Consider the following 20,234-nt stretch of genomic DNA (forward strand, 5'->3'; position numbering starts at 1 on the left):
CCCATTGGTACTGAATAGGGACAAGCCTGTGCTCTAGGAATTGGGTTAAGACCCACGAACCCAGTTCAAAATGAGTCCTGTTACAAATAGCTGGAGGAGACTTCATCCTTCCTGTCTTTGTTGGATTTGAACCCAAATGTTTAGATAAAAGGATAGAGCCTGACTAACTGCACCAACTAACTACCTGATAGGAGACCCTCATTGTCTCTCCACAGGGCAGATTTGCACCCAGGGTTAAAGGAAATCCATTGGATGATCCACATCTGCTTAAATTCGGGATATTTTGTAGTGATTTTGCTCCGTTTTACTACTGTAAATAAAGATCAATAATCATTAATAGCAGTCTTCCTTCTGTCTGTTAGTTCCACTTCCTGTGGATACAGTAGTGTTGTAGTGACTTACTGCATTAGTAATTCAGACAACAAGAGTTCAAATGCCATCATGGCAATTTGAATTCAGTTTAAATAGTTTTGGAAATAAAGAGTTTGGTATCAGCAACATCAGTGTCATAAAACCCACCCAGTTTCTTTAAAGCGCAAAACCTTCCATTCTTACCCAGCCTGAGCTGATTCTTAACATGTTCTCTGAAGTGGCCTTGCGTCCAACAAGCCATTGAGTTATATCAAACTGATAGCTGTACTTCAAGTGGAAAGTCAACCACTGCCTTCTCAAGGTAATAAATGTTGTCCTTGCTAGCGACGCCACATCGTGAAAATGAGTTGAAGAAATCAGCATGATCTAGCAGGTTATATTGACGTACCCAAGAAGCTGTGCTGATACTCTCCAAATGTATAGGGTGCAAATCCCATTATGGCCGCTAAATATCGTGAGTGGGCGATAATGTGATTTGTGCCTGTGAGATCTCGATTTCAAATCTTCTCCGTCCCCTGCTGGTGACGTGCTGGGAATTAACCTGAAAATACGATTAAATGGCTTTATCCCGTGATGTCCCCCTCTACCCGACAGCAGGCTATCACGCCTGCGTGATTCACTGCTGGTTTTAGTCATGATGACCACCGCCGAGGGTGTGGAAGTGCCTGGAGGCCCCGGGCTGAGGGTCAAGGCTGGGCAGTACCCCTGGAATCCTGGCAGTGCCTCCAGCAGGCAGTGCCAGCATCAGTGAGAAAGGGCCTTCTCCATTGCGGGAGGAGGGCTTCCCCTTGTATGTGTTGTGGGGTAGATGGTGTTAGATCTACCATGCGGTTTTAGCAGCACTTTGCGATTACTAGAACTCAGTAGAAATTTAAGTTAAAACTTCTCAGATGCAAATAAGAATCGTTTTATTTGTCTTCTGTTGATTGCAATTAAGAGTCATTTGAAAGTCTTATTCTTTAATAAGTCCAGCCAGCATAGGACTCAGAGAGGCAGTTTGTAGACAATTGAAACTTTCAAACAATCACAGAAATGATTTTCTTGCTTAGGCAAACGGCTCACAATAACTTTAAAAGTCAAAGTCTGAAAATGAAATGTGAAAGACTATGCGAATAGTTAAGGCAAAGTATAGATTGATACCGGAAAGAGAGCGAGAGTAGAATGATCCGGAAAAAGAGAAAGATGGCCGAAAATCCAGCATGGTTATACCAAAGGTCTGGTACGGAAAACCTGGCTGTGTTTCTGGGGAGAAACACGCTAGTTTTCAGCCAGAACCTGACACTGCCATGTTTAAGAAAATTCCGGCCGGTATCTTCTAGCCATTAGAGGAAATCTTAAACGCCTGAGGTTAGAGAGGTTAAAAGACCATGATCCATAACTTTTGGGACACCGCGGTCAAAGAACAGTCTCTAACTTGGGTTCAGAAGTTAAAGTGCCGTGCAATGCAATGTTAATTTTAGATTCTAATGTATCATTGAAAGTGCCCATACTGAGTAATTTTGGTAACTGTCTCTATCTCTGTTCCTGGTCAGTGCCCCCGAACACACTGAATATCACTGGGAATCATCCGAAGCGGAAGACTCTTGTTGCCCCAGAAATTAACATCTCCCTGGATCAGAGTGAAGGCTCCATCTTGTCAGATGATTACCTGGATACGCCTGATGACCTCGACATTAATGTAGATGACCTGGAGACTCCAGACGAGACAGACTCCCTGGAATATTTAGGAAATGGAAATGAGTTGGAATGGGAAGGTAATTTGGAAAAAGTTATTTGGCTTTCAATTTTCTCCCCTCCTATCCAGAAGAGGGGGTTGATTATTTATAGACTGCATCTTCCTCACTTCGAGGTTTCTCTGGGACTTCTCTCAAGTAACCATTCATTAGATATGAGCCAATTGAGGTTTACAGTGGTCAGGAGCGTCCAATTTGATGAATTGAATTACAATGCCAGTGTGTTGAGGCATCAACTGTGAGATTGGAGTTTACTTCCGATTTCTACCATGATTGTTGAAAAGAGATCGAATATTGCCCATATTCACTGTGCTGCTTGATTGTTCCTTTTGGTTGGTTATCATTGATCATGACCGTGGAGCTTTCTCTGTGGTGGGCCATCTTTTTCTATTGGACATTTACTTCAGGACGAGTAGAACATATGTGCAGAAGGAGGCCATTCAGCCCATCGAGTCTGCACTGACCCACTTAAGCCCTCACTTCCACCCTATCCCCGTAATCCAATAACCCTCCTCACCTTTTTATTGGTCACTAAGGGCAATTTATCATGGCCAATCCACCTAACCTGCACGTCTTTGGACTGGGAGGAAACCGGAGCACCCGGAGGAAACCCACGCAGACACGGGGAGAACGTGCAGACTCCACACAGAAAGTGACCCAGCGGGGAATCGAACCTGGGACCCTGGTGGTGTGAAGCCACAGTGTATCCACTTATGCTACCGTGCTGCAATGAGTTCCCCCAATAAAGATCAACACTGAGTATAAGGGCTAATTCTGCAAGGCTCCAATGCTGAGGCAGAGCTCTCTGGCACAAGAGTGACTAACAGACTTTAAGATTAGTCTCAATTTTCTTACCGGTGCTCATTGCTAACAAGTCTCCATGTTGGCAGGACTGCCTTGCAAACTGACCTCTGTCAAATAAAGTACAAATAATGTCTATGTAATGTGGAGAGAGCTCACAAGCTATAATGTAGTGCATCTGTCTCCTATGGATATGACAACCACCCATTTAGTATTGATGGGAGTATTCAGTGTTGTCAGTGTAAGTGTAATGGTGCACCTATGAATATTTCCTACTGTGTCCAGATAAACTGTGAAAAACGACAGTTTTGGATCCTGTCCTTACACACGTGGAGTGCGTCTGGAGGGCGCATTTTGAGCTGTACAATGAGGGTGGAGTACTGATGGCTACAAGTCTATTATCGGAGAGAACAAGTCAGGGGAATGATTTAAGATGATCACACAAGAAGTGGAGTGCACACTATTGAAGTTTGATTTTTCTTGCCTTTTGAGACTTTTAACTCCAATGCAGATGATCACCACTATTCAGGATATTCATTTTTTAATTTAAAAATAAATAAATTTAGAGTACCCAATTCATTTATTTTTCCAATTAAGGGGCAATTTAGCGTGGCCAATCCACCTAACCTGCATATCTTTGGGTTGTGGGGGTGAAAGCCCCGCCGACACGGGGAGAATGTGCAAACTCCACACGGCCAGTGACCCGGGGCCAGGATCAAACCCAGGTCCTCAGCGTTGTGAGGCAGCAGTGCTAACCACAGCACCACCATGCCGCCCCCGATTCAGGATATTCTTTCTGACAACATGATCCTCATGCTATGTCTGATAATACATTATCGGCAAACTTTTACAGCCACGTCGAGGTGGGGGCAGGGCCGTGAAATGCCACGAGCCGTTCCGAAGTCCATCAACTTTGGCAGGACTGGAAAATCCTGTCGTCAGGAAGGGCCCTAAAATTCCGCCCTCTGTTACATCAGTGCTGGAGGTGTTAAGTATCATAGAATTTACAGTGCAGAAGGAGGCCATTTGGCCCAGCGAGTCTGCACCAGCTCTTGGAAAGACCACCCTACCCAAAGTCAACACCTCCACCCTATCCCCATAACCCAGTAACCCCACCCAACACTAAGGGCAATTTTGGACACTAAGGGCAATTTATCATGGCCAAGTATGAAGGGGCATATGTGACAGCAAGTAAGTGTGGCACTTGCGGGAAGTGTGTGCTATATGAATGGCTTGTAAAATCTACCGATATTTTACCATAAATCTGACTTTAACACCTATTTCCTGCCCCCACAATTTGACGTCCTGAGGCACGATCAATTGGACAAAAGACGATAGTTGAATCCAACTGAGGCTTTATTGCCATCAGATGTATGGCCTCCCACAGAGCTGGCGAAATGGCTGCTGGCTGGATATTTATACCCCGCCTCCTGGGCGGAGCCAGCAGGCAGGGACTACCGGCGAACCTGTAGTACAGGTCCTACTGTACATCGCCTAATACAGGTGCAACAGTGGTTTACCATTCCCATTGTCATGTTTTTGTCACATTTTTTAGACATCTTCCCATTATAAATTTTTGGGTCCACATTTATACAATGGGAATTGCCTCTGTAAACATATCACTTGTAAGCATAACTTTGCTGCAAGCATTTAAAAGGGAGCAGGGCAGGTTCCTGACATGGCAAATATATCTGCATATCTGTGAATTGTGCCTACCAGCATTTTTCAAATAATTTTGAAAAACAAAGGGGACAAATTTCAACATATTAATTAGAAAGGTAAAAAGTTAGAACATTTCCGACACAGATGAAGCCATTTAGCCCAATGTGTCTGTGCCGATCGAAAAAGATAATCCAGCCTAATGCCACTTCCCAGCTCTCAGACCACAGCAGCTGAGTGAACGACACTTGGTGCATCTTTGGCTTCTGCCTCTACCAACCCTTTCACGCTGTGAGCTCCAGACACCCATCCCTGCACCCTTTTGAGCAAAAGTTCTCAACATGTCCTCTAATCCTTCTGCCAATTACTTTAAATCTGTGTACCCTAGTTAGAGACCTCTCTGCTAAGGGAAGTAAGTCCTTTCCAACCACTTTTATTGAGGCCCTTCATAATTTTAAATTATGTTAAATCACCCCTCAGCCCCTCCTGTTCTAAAGAATTAACCCCAACCTAGCCAAGCTTTCCTCATGGCTAAAATTCACCATTCCAGTGACATTCTTATAAATTTCCTCTGTACCCCACCCCTCCCTCTTGACGTAAAATGTATGTTCAGTGCTGTTCAAAGTTTGTGTTTGAATTGTGTCAATGCAAAATAATGAGTAAGAAAACGCACGCATTGAATGCAAATATACTGGCGGGATTTTCATCCCCCTCCGTGGTGTGTTCTGCCGTGGCGGATCTTGTCCTGCCGTTTTCAGTGGGGTTTCCCGTTGAACCCACCCCTCGTCACCACTAAACCCGCGGCAGGGGTGCGCCGTCGGCGGGACCGTAAGATCGTACCAGAGTGAACAGCCAGAAAATCCTGCCCACTGTAGCCTCTATTTTGTTTAAACTTCAGGAAAAGCAATAAAATGAGAGATGGGGAGATAGAGAAGAGAGGATGAGGGAGCGTGGGTTGAATTTTCCTCCATTATTCCTCCAAAACTGGGAACTTAATTGGACGAGAAGGTGGACCATATGAATGACAAGAAGACAGGCCTGGTGGTAACCTGGCCCAATTTTATCTCTGCCAACCCCAAGGATTACCAGAGAAAAGTGATGGACACTGTGCTAACGATTGTAAGTTGTCCAACTCTACATGGAGGAAGAGGGTCCTTACAGGCCCCCCTCCCCTTGCTTTCTCGGAGTCCCAGTTACCAAGCTTTTCAGGCCTTGACATAAATAAAATGTTGAAGACTTCTTCAGAGCTGCTCTGCCCCCTGAAACATGCCCACTGCCTCTTTGGGTGAATCATAGAATTTATAGTGTAGACGAAGGCCATTCAGCCCATCGAGTCTGCACAGTCCCTTGGAAAGAGCACCCTACTTTTTTTTTTGAAAATGTTTTTATTGGCTTTTCTCATATTCATAAACAGTTGTTGTTTATATACATTACATTTTTCTTGCCTGTGCTAATTTTGCTTTATTTTACAGAGGTTTGTTTTGTCCTTCATTTGACTAACTGTATGTACATTTTGCTGTCCTCTGGATCGGTCTATGATATCCCCCCCCCCCCCCCCCCCATTGGTTTCAGAACCCTTCCTCTTTTGTGGTTTTGCCATTGTTCTCCCCCCGGGTTGCGCAGTCCTTTGGTTCTTCTTTTTTTTTTCCCTGGCTTACTCCTCGTTGCTGGCCGTTTTGGAACAGGCCGACGAACTGCCCCCAAGTATCCAGGAAGCCTTCCTCTGACCCTCGGATGGCGTACTTAATCTTCTCCAGGTGGAGAAATTCCGAGAGGTCAGCGAGCCAGTCTGCAGCTTTGGGTGGTGCTGCCGATCGCCACAGTCGAGCAGGATTCTCCGGCGTGCGATTAGGGAAGCGAAAGCAAGGCCGTTGGCCCCCTTTCTAACGTGTAACTCTGGCTGCTCCGATACCCCGAAGATTGCCACTATCGGGCATGGCTTCACCCTCACCCCCACAACTTTGGACATTGCCTCGGAGAAGGCTGTCCCGAACCCAGCAAGCTTGGGGCAAGCCCAAAACATGTGGGTGTGGTTGGCCGGGCCCCTCGGGCACCGCTCACATTTGTCATTGATGTACCGTCAATTACCACGAGACGAGAATGGTGAAACAATCGAGGTTTTATTGCACAAGATGTTGTGCCTCCTGCAGCTGGAACCAGAATGGGAGCAGCGCAGGAGAACATACACTTTTAATGGGAGGAGCCAGCAGGTAGGGATTACCATAGTACTTTTAGTACACAGGCAGTGCTGTAATACATACAATATATCACTAGTGGTGTTTACCACAGTCCTCCACCTCCGGGAAGAACCTGCTCATTCGGGTTCTGGTCAAGGGCGCTCTGTGCACCACTTGGAGCTGCATTAGGCTTAGCCTTGCACAGGAGGAGGTGGAGCTCACCCTGCTCAGTGCTTTGCTCCAGAGTTCCCATCCTACCTCTGTCCCCAGTTCGTCCTCCCATTTTTGTCTGTTCCCGTCTAGTGGTGTTTGAGCTCTGTCCAACAGCTGTCCATATATTTTACCACATACCCCCCCCCCCCTTCTTGCTGCTTGTGCCTATCAGGTCCTCTAGTAGTGTGCTTTCTGGGGCCCCGGGGTACCCTACTGTCTCTTTGCGGAGGGAGTGCTTTATTTGGAGGTGTCTCAATTCCTGTCCATTTGCTAGTTTCCACTTCCTCGTCAGTTTGTCCAGTGTCGCCAGTCTGCGCCCTACATTGAAGTCCCCGACCGTCAATGTGCCCCCGTCCCATCTCCATCTTTTGAAGGTGGTATCTAGCATGGCTGGGGGGAATCTGATTGCCGCAGATGGGGGCCATAAGGGACATTTTGGTTATCCCAAAGTGCTGTCTCAACTGGGTCCACGTTCTCAGCGTGGCGGCTACCACTGGGCTCGTTGTCTACCTTGTTGAGGAGGATGGGAGTGCTGCTGTGGTCAGGGCACGGAGGGTTGTTTCTTTACAGGATGCCTCCTCCATTTGTATCCATTCTGTGTCGGGTTCTTGTACCCATCCCCTCACTTTTTCTGCCGTTGCTGCCCACTGGTAGTATTGTAGGTTCGGTAGAGCCAGGCCCCCTCTGACATTCCGTCTTTGCAGTGTCGGTTTGGGAATTCTCGGGTTCTTGCCCCCCCCCACCCCCACACACACACACAAACGCCATGATTAGCCTATCTATGTTTTGAAAAAAGAGACCACCCTACTTAAGCCCATGCCTCCACTCTATCCCCGTATCACTGTATCACCTAACCTTTTGGATACTAAGGGGCAATTTAGCTTGGCAAATCCACCTACCTGCACATCTTTGGACTGTGGGAGGAAACCCATGCAGACACACGGAGAAAGTGCAAACTCCACAGAGACAGTTACCCAAGGCCGGAATTGAACCCAGTTCCTGGAGCTGTGAGGCAGCAGTGCTAACACTGTGTCACTGTGCGGTAGCAACAGTCCAGTGTAAAATTCTCTATCATTGCAGAGGGTTCCCTTTCGTTGGGTGGGTTGGAAGCACGAGGTACTATTAACAAATGGCCCCTAACTTAAGAAAATGGAGTTTGAGCAGGGTCACAGAGGTTGCCTGCTGCTACCTCACTAAGGAAAATAGAATCCAGCCAAAGGTTTCATTTTTTAAGTTTTCAGGATAACCAATAACTTGGCTTTGTCAAGTAAGGGAGTAAGAGAAAGAAACAAAGAATCAAAGGAGAGAACAGAGGGTCAAATTTAGAAGACAGGATTGAGAGAAGTGGCATGAAGATAGGGATTGAGAGAGAACGAGAAGGCTTGGGGGAAAAGGGGCTGAAGAGGGTGGTTGAGTGAAGAGTTGAGAAAAAGAGACATAGGGTGCTTTCTACTGGTTGCAATGCGCTCGAAAAGCAGCCACAACGCGGTCGTTAGATGCCGGAGGATCTCGCGTCCGGGACCTACCCGGCTCGCCACGACTCGCGAGATCTAACGCGATCTCGTGAGACGTCGCAATGTGCATCCAGCCTATTGTGGGCAAGATCACTTTCTGGCAAATCTGCATATTAGAGTGAGACAGCTAGTCTCACTCTAATATGCGTTCCCGAGAACTAACCAGAGCGTGGGATTTAACCCCTTCACCTTGAAGACTTCGGGCGAGCACCATTCAGTACTGGCCTCCACTCATGGGGACCAGATGGAACGGCATTCGTGGGGGTCTCCCTGGGGATTGGAGGCATCCAGATGCATGCCTTCTGGGCAGGGTGGTACCCTAGCACTGCCAGCCTGGCACCCTGGCAGTGCATCCTGGGTGCCAGCCTGGCACTGCCAAGGTGTCAAGTTTGGGGGTTGGAGGGGACCAGGGGACCCCTTTATAGTGAGTTGGGGCTTGGGGGGAGTTCGGGGGTCGCGTTGGGGGTTCGAGAGATTGGAACGCCGTTTAAAAATTATGTCCTGCTCTCTCGCTGCACTGAGGAGTTCTGACGAGTGGAGCTCCTCAGTGCAGAAATCGGGGAGTTCCCTTCTGAGGCCCTCAATCTACCCGGATGGGCGTTAGATAGCCGGGTGTTTTTTGGCACTCCGAGTGCCAGCAAACACCTGGCTAAACTCGCGCACAGTGGGACTCTCTCCGCTTTCGGATAGATTGCGCCCATAGAGTGAAAGGAAGACATATAGTTTCTTTCCTCATTTTAAATTTACTTTTTTTAAAACTGGAAATTTGAAATCAAACCAAGTAAACGTATCTGTGATGATCAGATAGGAATAAAGAATAGGTAAGAGAGGGGAGTGAGAAGCTGATTGAGGGGAATCTGACCTCTCACCACCAGCTCTTGGGAAGAGTCAGTGAGAGCAGATGGCTGTTGAGGTGAGCGGCAGGTGGGGTGCAAGAGAGAATAAAGAGACTGGTAGGAGTTCAATGGGGAAGAAACAGTGGGAGTGGGATGGTGGTAGGCACTGGAAGGAGTAAGTGGAACAGTGGAAGGATAGGGAATGCGATGAGAGCGAGGGATTGATGGAAAACACAAGGGACTGAGGGAGGGCCTGGGAAAATACCTGCTAAGCATCAGGACTATCAAGACTTCCACATCCCAAATGCAGGTGTTGGTGGCTCCTTCATTTACTGCATCACGTCACACTACCCAGAATCTCTCACCTGAAAGGAAAGAAGGGGGGGGAACATAGAATGAAACAGAAAGGGAAGTAATAAGCAAGTAAAGGGAGACTAGCAAAAGAGAAACTAGAGCAAGAATCAGAGGTGGAGAGAAAGAAAGGCAACGCAGCTATCAGAAACATTTAAGGGAGTGACCATATTCCTCAATTTACCATCTACAACCCCAAGGAGGTTGACTCGTAATATTTTCAAATCATCTTCTTTCTATACATTCTTACATCCTGTTCGTATCATTTTATTGCTCTGTAGTATTGAATTTAGTCATTGTAAATTCCTATGTTGATATGAAAGTCTGTCAACCGGTCACATGTAAGTGCACCCTCTTAGTAGTGGAACTGTAGCTCCTCAGCTCTGCTTCTTGCAGTTTCTCAACCTGTAGAACAAATCGACTCTTACATTCCAGCCCGCTTTATAAATAATAGAAATTCAAAGTGTTGCAGGAAGATTATGAAAAGGAAGATGAAATGGAATTGAGTTATATCTGCTCACCTTGGTCCAATTATCTATTTATCCACACTCTAACCCTGAACATTAAGTCTTTTTTTAAATAAATAAATTTATTTGAGGTATTTTTGGTATAGTAACAACAACAAAATAAACAATATACATGAAACCATAAACATAGTGCAAAAGCCATTTACCTCTCCTACAGGTCCCACCTTTATTAACCCCCTATTTGAATCTAAACTACTCTTCCCCCCCCCCTCCCCCTTCCCTCTGCTGCTGATTAATTTCCCGCAAAGAAGTCGACGAACGGTTTTCCGGGTGAACCCTAACAGTGACCCTCTCAAGGCGAACTTGATTTTCTCCAAACAGGGAAAGCTAACCATGTCTGATAGCCGCCAGGTCTCCGACTTCAGGGGCTTTGAGTCCCTCCAAACTAATAGAATCATCATAGAATTTACAGTGCAGAAGGAGGCCATTCGGCCCATCGAGTCTGCACCGGCTCTTGGAAAGAGCACCCTACCCAAGGTCAACACCTCCACCCTATCCCCATAACCCAGTATCCCCACCCAACACCAAGGGCAATTTTGGACACTAAGGGCAATTTATCATGGCTAATCCACCTAACCTGCACATCTTTGGACTGTGGGAGGAAACCGGAGCACCCGGAGGAAACCCACGCACACACGGGGAGGATGTGCAGACTCCGCACAGACAGTGACCCAAGCCGGAATCGAACCTGGGACCCTGGAGCTGTGAAGCAATTGTGCTAACCACTATGCTACCGTGCTGCCCTCCGTCTCCGGGCTACCAGGGAAGCAAAGACCCGAACGTCTGCCTCTTTCTCCTCCTGGATTCCCGGGTGTTCTGACAACCTGAAAATCGCCACCTCTGGACTCAGCGTCACCCTTGTTTTTAACACCGTAGACATGACGTCTTGAACATTAAGTCTTGATTCCACAGGTATACTGTCACTGGAGATCAATTCAGCTTAGAAAGCACCTATAAAGGCATTATTTACTCTGATTCCATGCTGCTTAGGAAGCAGATGTTTTAGGATTTTCCAGCATGATTGAAGTTGCAGTGAGAGGAACATGGGCTGAGGAATCAGAATACTTTGTTTTGTTCCCTGGTTTAGCTGAGTCACTGAGTAAGGATAAAATATCAATTATTGATTGGGGTCATTTCCTCATCTGTCTATGAATACGTTACATTAGACCATAAGACAAAGGAGCAGAATTAGGCCATTCGGCCCATCGGGTCTGCTCCACCATTCAATCATGGCTGATATGTTTCTCATCCCCATTCTCCTGCCCATAATCCCTGATCCCCTTAGGTATGTATCTGTCCGTCATACCCACATTGTGTGTCCTAGGTTGATTCAGTGTTTTGAAACTCTTCTCTCTTAACTCATTAACATCACTTATGCAATATATAAATAGATTGTTTTTAATATCTCTGCAAATTGTAAAACTGTTCTGTGTTATTACTGATGATTCTCCACTGACTTGGTTGGTACATTTGCTGTCCTGTAGGGTACTGGGTTACATGGACCGATACTTGAGCTGTGCTGAGTTAGGTGATCTCAGCTGGACTTACAGTAAGGAAATGCCAGAGTTGGTGTCTATTGACAAGCAAAACACACAGGGTTGCCACACCAGATAGCTTTCCAATAACTCATTTTAATAGTGCGTGTGCAAATTTTCAGCCGGAGGCACAATTGGACTCTGCTCCAATAATCCTGATGAAAGGTCATCTTGGCGAAACGGTAACTCTGTTTCTCATCACAGATGCTGTCTGACCAGCTGAGTATTCCCAGCATTTTTTGTTTCTATTCCAGATTTCCAGCATCTGCAATATTTTGCTTTTGGGCTCAGCCACAAGCTGGCCATGCTTCCCACTGTCCGATTGGGTGACTTAGCAAGTGCAATAGCCCAAGAAACGTTTGCCCTTTCAGGAGAGGACAGATGTAAAAATTAGAGGAATAGAATTTTGATCTAATGAACGTGATCGTATCCTAACTGAAATGGGCCAATTAAGAACATTCACAAGAGATCCACTCCCTGTCTTCCAGATGATACTCCAGTTGCGAGTGCGAAAAACTCACCCAGTGCAAAAGGGGGCTCCTTTGAAGACTGTGCAGGTGGAGACGGGGAATCTACCAATGGGAGGCTGTGGAGGACAATCATCATCGGAGAGCAAGAGCACAGGATTGACATGAAAATCATCAGGCCGTATATGAGAGTCGTGACACATGGAGGTAGGGAAAGGTCAACCTTGGCCAATGCAGAACGAGGAGAGTTTTAACTTCTTGAATTTTACACTGTGAGAGAAGGCAGAAAATAGCTGACTCCATAAATATGTTCTGTGCCAAAATAGGATTTGCAATTTTCCAAAAGGCATCCAAAGTTATTTCCCATTATCTCTTGGGTGGACAGAGTTAGAAATTGGTTATTTGAAATTAACTTGTCAGATGGGCAGCCTGGCCGCACACACATAGTTTGCTGGGATGTGTGATTGATTAGGCAAACTCCCCGCACAGTGATGCCAGAATCACAGGGGCAGGAAAGAGTAAGAGAGGACAGGTAGCTTTGGAACCACCCCAACTGCAGGACAAGAGCGTTGTTTAAAAATTGGACAAAGGGCTTTCAGAACATAGCAAAACACAGAATGGGATAAGAGTATTCAGACCATCAGTCATTCCATCCACAGCCCACATACAGTCTAACTTGGATTCTGCAACATCCAATTAATCTCCGTCCACACACAATATACCATTTACCTCCACCCATCCATTTAATTTCTGAGAAAACGACTTGTATAAATACTCCCTGATTCCTAAAGAATCCACCCAAGACTATTTATCAGACTTCGCAGCTTCACTATTCAGCCCTGGACTGTGCCCTCCACAGACATTTTCGTCCACTCTGTCTACCTCCCACCCATCCCCTATTCTCCCTGCCCCCAACATAATTGTGACCCGTGGAATATTTAATTATGCTCATCTCTACCTGTTCCTGTAGCCTCCCGCCCCTTTCCCAACTAGGTGTTTCCCCAGGCCTTTTTAGTGAGGATCTCTGCCACATACTCTAAGGCTAAGCCATGAGAGGGAAATTATTTGTCCAGCTCATTGAAAATTTTAAAACTGTGTCTTCTAGTTCTCTTCTCACAATGCCAGCCAAACAGCTCACTCCAAACTCTATCTCTTTTCATTCTGAAAGACGTAGATCCTGTTCCCTCTCAGTAATTCATCCAGTGAAAACAGGCCTAGTTCTACCAGTTGTGTCCATTATATCTACTGTTTGAAGCTGTCATCACACAGAATTAAAATGTTTCTCTTCCTCACAGGTTATTATGGTGAAGGACTGAACGCGATCATTGTATTTGCTGCGTGTTACTTACCTGACAGCGGTTGTGCAGACTATACATACATCATGGAAAACCTCTTCCTGTAAGTGCTCAATTCACCTTCTCTTCCTGGTAAGGTCACTTGTACCTGAATAACCTTCCGGTTGTCAAGGCTGGGAAGCAGTAACAGCCCACTCCTTTAGTTTAGCTGTGTCTCATTTTAACATTGATAAACGGAAGTGAAAGGTTGTTGTCAAAATGCGGGACAGTATCAAGGAAAGAAGATGAACCAAATCAAGCTTGGTTTTCAGAAGCTCAGAGATATAGAGTGAAGGGTGAGGTAAGAGACACAGAGTTCCATAACTTTGAGACCCTGGTAAGGAATAGTCCAGAGCAGGAGACAATTCGGGGTGAAGATCGTTTGGGTAGGTTGGAGTATTTGGAATGAAATATTTCTTAATTTCTAAATTTTTCCAATTAAGGGGCAATTTAGCGTGGCCAATCCACCTACCCTGTACATCTTTGGGTTGTGCGGATGTGACCCACGCAGACACAGGGAGAATGTGCAAACCCCACATGGACAGTGACCCGGAGCTGGAATCGAACCCGGGTCCTCGGGCTCTGAGGCAGCAGTGCTAACCACTGGGCCACCGTGGATTGGATTGGATTTGTTTATTGTCACGTGTACCGAGGTACAGTGAAAAGTATTTTTCTGCGAGCAGCTCAACAGATCATTAAGTACATGAGAAAAGGGAATAAAAGAAAATACATAATAGGGCAACACAACATATACAATGTATATGTCTGGAAATTAGATTTGAGTAGAATTGATCAAATGAGGAAAGCTCATAAATGCATTGACCATAACTGTATCAATAAAATATCAAAAGACAATCAAGGTTGAGATAGAAAGTGGAGGCTGGAGACAAGGAAATGCATAAAAAACAGCAAGCTTTTCATTACGTTCCAGTTTCCTTGGACGTCACTTTTATGGGTTCGCTTAGTAACACGATTCCATACACAGATTTGAAATTTATATTTCCTCCCTCCTGTCCAGCCGATGTTGAGTTTTGCATAGACAGTGGTTGTCAGCTTTAAGATCCTGACTCCATCTGGACTTTGCAGCATGATCAGGAGCAGAAAACAGCTAAATGTTTTTGCCACCCTCCCTATCATGAGGATTGCAGATGTTTGTTTTACTGGTGAGATCTGCTGATTCAGCACAAGCCAGGGATCAGTTTGGGAACTTCAACACCAACAGCATGCTTTTATATCCCACCTTCACTCGAGCAAATTAGCCTAAAGCTCTTCAGAGAGCCATCATCAAAAACATGGAGGTCGAGATATTATGAAGGGTGGTCAAAAGTTCAGACAAATAGTTTGGTTTTAAGGAGGGTCTAAAGAAAAGTGAGGTGAAGAGGCAAAGGAGTTTAGAAAGATAAATCCAGATTCTGGGGCCTAAGAGTCTGAAGGCACAGCAGTCCCTTGTGGAGTGAAGGATGCGTGAGGCCAGAGTCAAAGGAATAGAAAGTTCTCACTGAAATTGTATACATAGGGAGGGGTGACGCCTTTATGTTATTAAAATGTGAGGGTGCAAATTTTAAATTTAAGGCTTTGGGAACCAGGAGACAAGGACAGGGAGCGAATGGTGGTTGGTACATTTTGAGTAGCAATGTTTTGGATGAGTTGAAGTTTGGGTAGCGTAGAGAACTGGAATACCGAGGTCAGAGGTGAGAGTTTTGACAGCAGGTGGGCTGGGAGAGGGGTGAACCCAGATGGTTCTTGTGAGGTAGAAAGTATGGGATCAAAGATTGTGGTTGGCAAGGATGATGTGGTTGTGATCTGTAGTTCAGTCTGAGACCACTGCTGAGAAGTAAAAGGAAATTGGGGGCAAGGGTATGAAATTTGTAGCAAGGTTGAAAGTGATGACTTCAGTCTTCCCAATGCTTAGTTAGAGGAAATTGTGATTCGTCCAAGACTGGATGTTGAACAAGTGGTCTTCACAACTCAAGGGCAGGAGAGATGTAGACAGAATTGGTGGAGGGGAAGAAAGATGGTGATGACAACACACATGTGTAAGATGACCTTACATGTACAGATTACATCACTGAGGAGCAGCATGTAGACCAAGTAGAGAAGAAAGTATAGATCCACAAGGCTCTCCGCGGTAACAGTGCATGGGTGGGAAGAAAAACCATTGCTGGGGTTTTCTGACTACGATTGACAGGGAAGAGCGCAATCAAGCAAGGAATAAGGAGAGGCATTGGAGGAGGTTGACTGTGCCAACAGCTGCAGAGAGATCAAGGAGGTCAAGGATAGGTAATGCAACATGAACCCATTCACAGAAAATGTCATTTGTGACTATGCTTCTGGTGGGAACAGAATTCTCAATAGAGAAATTCAAACAGAGTTGGAGTACAGATGGCTTGAAATTAGGAGATGATAGTTCCTGCGAGAGAAGGCAAGTTAGAGATGGGGTGGTAGTTCATAAGAACTAGGAGTGAGGTTATAATGGCAATTGGAAAAGGAGGTGATGACTTCCGGGTGCGGCGATGACCAGCTGAGTCGCACGTTTCGGCAGCTCCCGGTGAAACGGACTTTTGGGCTCTTGATAGGAGCCCCAACGGCAATTTTGACGGCTAAAAACACTGTGCGGTAAACCAGAAGGGAATCCCCCCCTGGATACGGATGAAAAAAGGAGGAGAAAGTGGCCGGATTGCAGTGGATCCTTTAGAACAGCGGCAAGGAAGGCAAGCAAAAACCAAGATGGCGTCGGAAGGTGGCAGTTTAACATGGGGCCCTGAACAACAAGAGTTCTTGAAATGCTGTGTGGAAGAGCTCAAAAAGGAATTAAGAAAGAGCTGTTGGCCCCGATACTACAGGCGATCGAAGGGCTAAAGGAGGAACAAAAGACCCAGGAGCGGGAGCTTCGGGTCGTGAAGGCAAAGGCAGCCGAGAATGAGGACGACATACAGGGCCTGGTGGTGAAGACGGAGACGCATGAGGCACATCAGAAACGATGTGTGGAAAGGTTGGAGGCACTGGAGAACAACGCAAGGAGGAACAACTTGAGGATTCTTGGTCTTCCTGAAGGTGCGGAGGGAGCGGACGTCGGGGCATATGTGAGCACGATGCTGCACTCGTTAATGGGAGCGGAGGCCCCGGCGGGTCCGTTAGAGGTGGAGGGAGCATACCGAGTGATGGCGCGAGGACCGAGAGCAGAAGAAATTCCCAGAGCCATAGTGGTGAGATCCCTCCGTTTTAAGGATAGAGAAATGGTCCTTAGATGGGCAAAGAAAACTCGGAGCAGTAAATGGGAGAACGCGGTGATCCGCGTTTATCAAGACTGGAGTGCGGAGGTGGCGAGAAGGAGGGCGAGCTTTAATCGGGCCAAGGCGGTGCTTCATAAAAAGAAGATAAAATTTGGAATGCTGCAACCGGCAAGACTGTGGGTCACATATCGAGGGAGGCACCACTACTTTGAGACGGCGGATGAAGCGTGGACTTTTATTGTGGAAGAAAAATTGGAATGAGCGGGTTATTAAAAAGAACGTTTGAACAAAGTGGTGGGGCGAATGTGGGGGGGCGAAGAGGGGGGTTAAAAAGGGGGAAAAGGAGGAGTTTTATGTACTAATCCTGCGATGTGGTAACTTTTCTCTCTTCCACAGGTGGTGATGGGGGGAGGAGGGGAGGTGGAGGAGATGGGGCGTTGGCCATTGGGGGCGGGGCCAAGGGAGAAGCGCGGGCTTGGTTCCCGCGCTATGATAATCATGGCGGGAATAGAGAAGCAGGAAGGAGGGGGCGTCGCACGGTGCGAGCCGAGGTCACGGGGGGGAAGCCGAGGTTGGCCAGAGTTTGCTGACTTCTGGGAGCAACATGGGGGGAGTAATTACGCTAGCGGGGGATCTAGTGGGAAGGGGGAATTACTGGGTTGCTGCTGCTGGGGAGAGGGGGGAGCTGGTATGGGAGGGGATGGGCGGGGGGGCACCGCCTGGGGGAGATACAGCTGCGTGGGAACCGGGTGAGGAGCCGGAAAAAGGGGATGGCTAATCGACAGGGGGTGGGGGGGGGGGGGGGGGGGGGTAGGAAGCCCCCCAACCCGGCTGATCACGTGGAACGTGAGAGGGCTGAATGGGCCGATAAAGAGGGCACGGGTACTCGCACACCTTAAGAAACTTAAGGCAGATGTGGTTATGTTACAGGAAACGCACCTGAAACTGATAGACCAGGTTAGGCTACGCAAAGGATGGGTGGGGCAGGTGTTCCATTCGGGGCTAGATGCGAAAAACAGGGGGGTGGCTATATTAGTGGGGAAGCGGGTAATGTTCGAGGCAAAGACTATAGTGGCGGATAACGGGGGCAGATACGTGATGGTGAGTGGCAAACTACAGGGGGAGACGGTGGTTTTGGTAAACGTATATGCCCCGAACTGGGATGATGCCAATTTTATGAGGCGGATGCTGGGACGCATTCCGGACCTAGAGATGGGAAAGCTGATAATGGGGGGAGATTTTAATACGGTGTTGGAACCAGGGCTGGATAGGTCGAAGTCCAGGACTGGAAGGAGGCCGGCAGCAGCCAAGGTACTTAAAGATTTTATGGAGCAGATGGGAGGTGTAGACCCGTGGAGATTTAGCAGACCTAGGAGTAAGGAGTTCTAGTTTTTCTCCTATGTCCATAAAGTCTACTCGCGAATAGACTTTTTTGTGCTGGGAAGGGCGTTGATCCCGAAGGTGAGGGGAACGGAGTATACGGCTATAGCCATTTTGGATCACGCTCCACACTGGGTAGACTTGGAGATAGGGGAGGAAACAGGAGGGCGCCCACCCTGGAGAATGGACATGGGACTAATGGCAGATGAGGGGGGGTGCCTAAGGGTGAGGGGGTGCATTGAAAAGTACTTGGAACTCAATGATAATGGGGAGGTCCAGGTGGGATTGGTCTGGGAGGCGTTGAAGGCGGTGGTTAGAGGGGAGCTGATATCAATAAGGGCACATAAAGGGAAGCAGGAGAGTAAGGAACGGGAGCGGTTGCTGCAAGAACTTTTGAGGGTGGACAGACAATATGCGGAAGCACCGGAGGAGGGACTGTACAGGGAAAGGCAAAGGCTACATGTAGAATTTGACTTGCTGACTACGGGCACTGCAGAGGCACAATGGAGGAAGGCACAGGGTGTACAGTACGAATATGGGGAGAAGGCGAGCAGGTTGCTGGCACACCAATTGAGGAAAAGGGGAGCAGCGAGGGAAATAGGGGGAGTGAGGGATGAGGAAGGAGAGATGGAGCGGGGAGCAGAGAGAGTGAATGGAGGTTCAAGACATTTTATAAAAAATTATATGAAGCTCAACCCCCGGATGGGAGGGAGAGAATGATGGGCTTCTTGGATCAGCTGGAATTTCCCAAGGTGGAAGAGCAGGAAAGGGTGGGACTGGGAGCACAGATCGAGGTAGAAGAAGTGGTGAAAGGAATTAGGAGCATGCAGGCGGGAAAGGCCCCGGGACCGGATGGATTCCCAGCCGAAATCTCTAGAAAATATGTGGACTTGCTCGCCCCGGTATTGACGAGGACCTTTAATGAGGCAAAGGAAAGAGGACAACTGCCCCCGACTATGTCTGAAGCAACTATATCGCTTCTCTTAAAGAAGGAAAAGGACCCGCTACAATGTGGGTCCTATAGACCTATTTCCCTCCTAAATGTAGATGCCAAGATCCTGGCCAAGGTAATGGCAATGAGAATAGAGGAATGTGTCCCGGGGGTGGTCCACGAGGACCAAACTGGGTTTGTGAAGGGGAGACAGCTGAACACGAATATACGGAGGCTGTTAGGGGTAATGATGATGGCCCCACCAGAGGGGGAAACGGAGATAGTAGTGGCGATGGATGCCGAGAAAGCATTTGATAGAGTGGAGTGGGATTATTTGTGGGAGGTGTTGAGGAGATTTGGTTTTGGAGAGGAGTATGTTAGATGGGTGCAGCTGTTGTATAGGGCCCCGATGGCGAGCGTGGTCACGAATGGACGGGGATCTGCATATTTTCGGCTCCATAGAGGGACAAGGCAGGGATGCCCTCTGTCCCCATTATTGTTTGCACTGGCGATTGAGCCCCTGGCGATAGCGTTGAGGGGTTCCAAGAAGTGGAGGGGAGTACTTAGAGGAGGAGAAGAGCACCGGGTATCTTTGTATGCGGACGATTTGCTACTATACGTGGCAGACCCGGCGGAGGGGATGCCAGAAATAATGCGGTTACTTGGGGAGTTTGGGGATTTTTCAGGGTATAAATTGAACATGGGGAAAAGTGAGTTGTTTGTGGTGCATCCAGGGGAGCAGAGTAGAGAAATAGAGGACCTACCGTTGAGGAAGGTAACAAGGGACTTTCGTTACCTGGGGATCCAGATAGCCAAGAATTGGGGCACATTGCATAGGTTAAATTTAACGCGGTTGGTGGAACAAATGGAGGAGGATTTCAAGAGATGGGATATGGTATCCCTGTCACTGGCAGGGAGGGTGCAGGCGGTTAAGATGGTGGTCCTCCCGAGATTCCTCTTTGTGTTTCAGTGCCTCCCGGTGGTGATCACGAAGGCTTTTTTTAAAAGGATTGAAAAGAGCATCATGGGTTTTGTGTGGGCCGGGAAGACCCCGAGAGTGAGGAAGGGATTCTTACAGCGTAGCAGGGATGGGGGGGCTGGCACTACCGAGCCTAAGTGAGTATTATTGGGTCGCTAATATTTCAATGGTGAGTAAGTGGATGGGAGAGGA

At 47.3% G+C, this 20,234-nt stretch overlaps 1 protein-coding gene across 5 annotated transcripts in view; it reads left to right on the top strand.

Moving 5' to 3' along the window:
- atcaya (ATCAY kinesin light chain interacting caytaxin a) overlaps positions 1–20,234 on the top strand; it is a 245,651-nt gene that overhangs the window by 189,282 nt on the left and 36,135 nt on the right. For all 5 annotated transcript variants that reach the window (XM_072482712.1, XM_072482714.1, XM_072482715.1 and 2 more), the window contains 3 exons: positions 1,905–2,126; positions 12,207–12,392; positions 13,481–13,583. In XM_072482712.1, coding sequence (XP_072338813.1) covers positions 1,905–2,126; positions 12,207–12,392; positions 13,481–13,583 — 511 coding nt within the window. The remainder of the gene's footprint in view (positions 1–1,904; positions 2,127–12,206; positions 12,393–13,480; positions 13,584–20,234) is intronic.

This window comes from Scyliorhinus torazame, chromosome 18 (assembly GCF_047496885.1).
Source record: "Scyliorhinus torazame isolate Kashiwa2021f chromosome 18, sScyTor2.1, whole genome shotgun sequence".
Classification (NCBI taxonomy): Eukaryota; Metazoa; Chordata; class Chondrichthyes; order Carcharhiniformes; family Scyliorhinidae; genus Scyliorhinus; species Scyliorhinus torazame.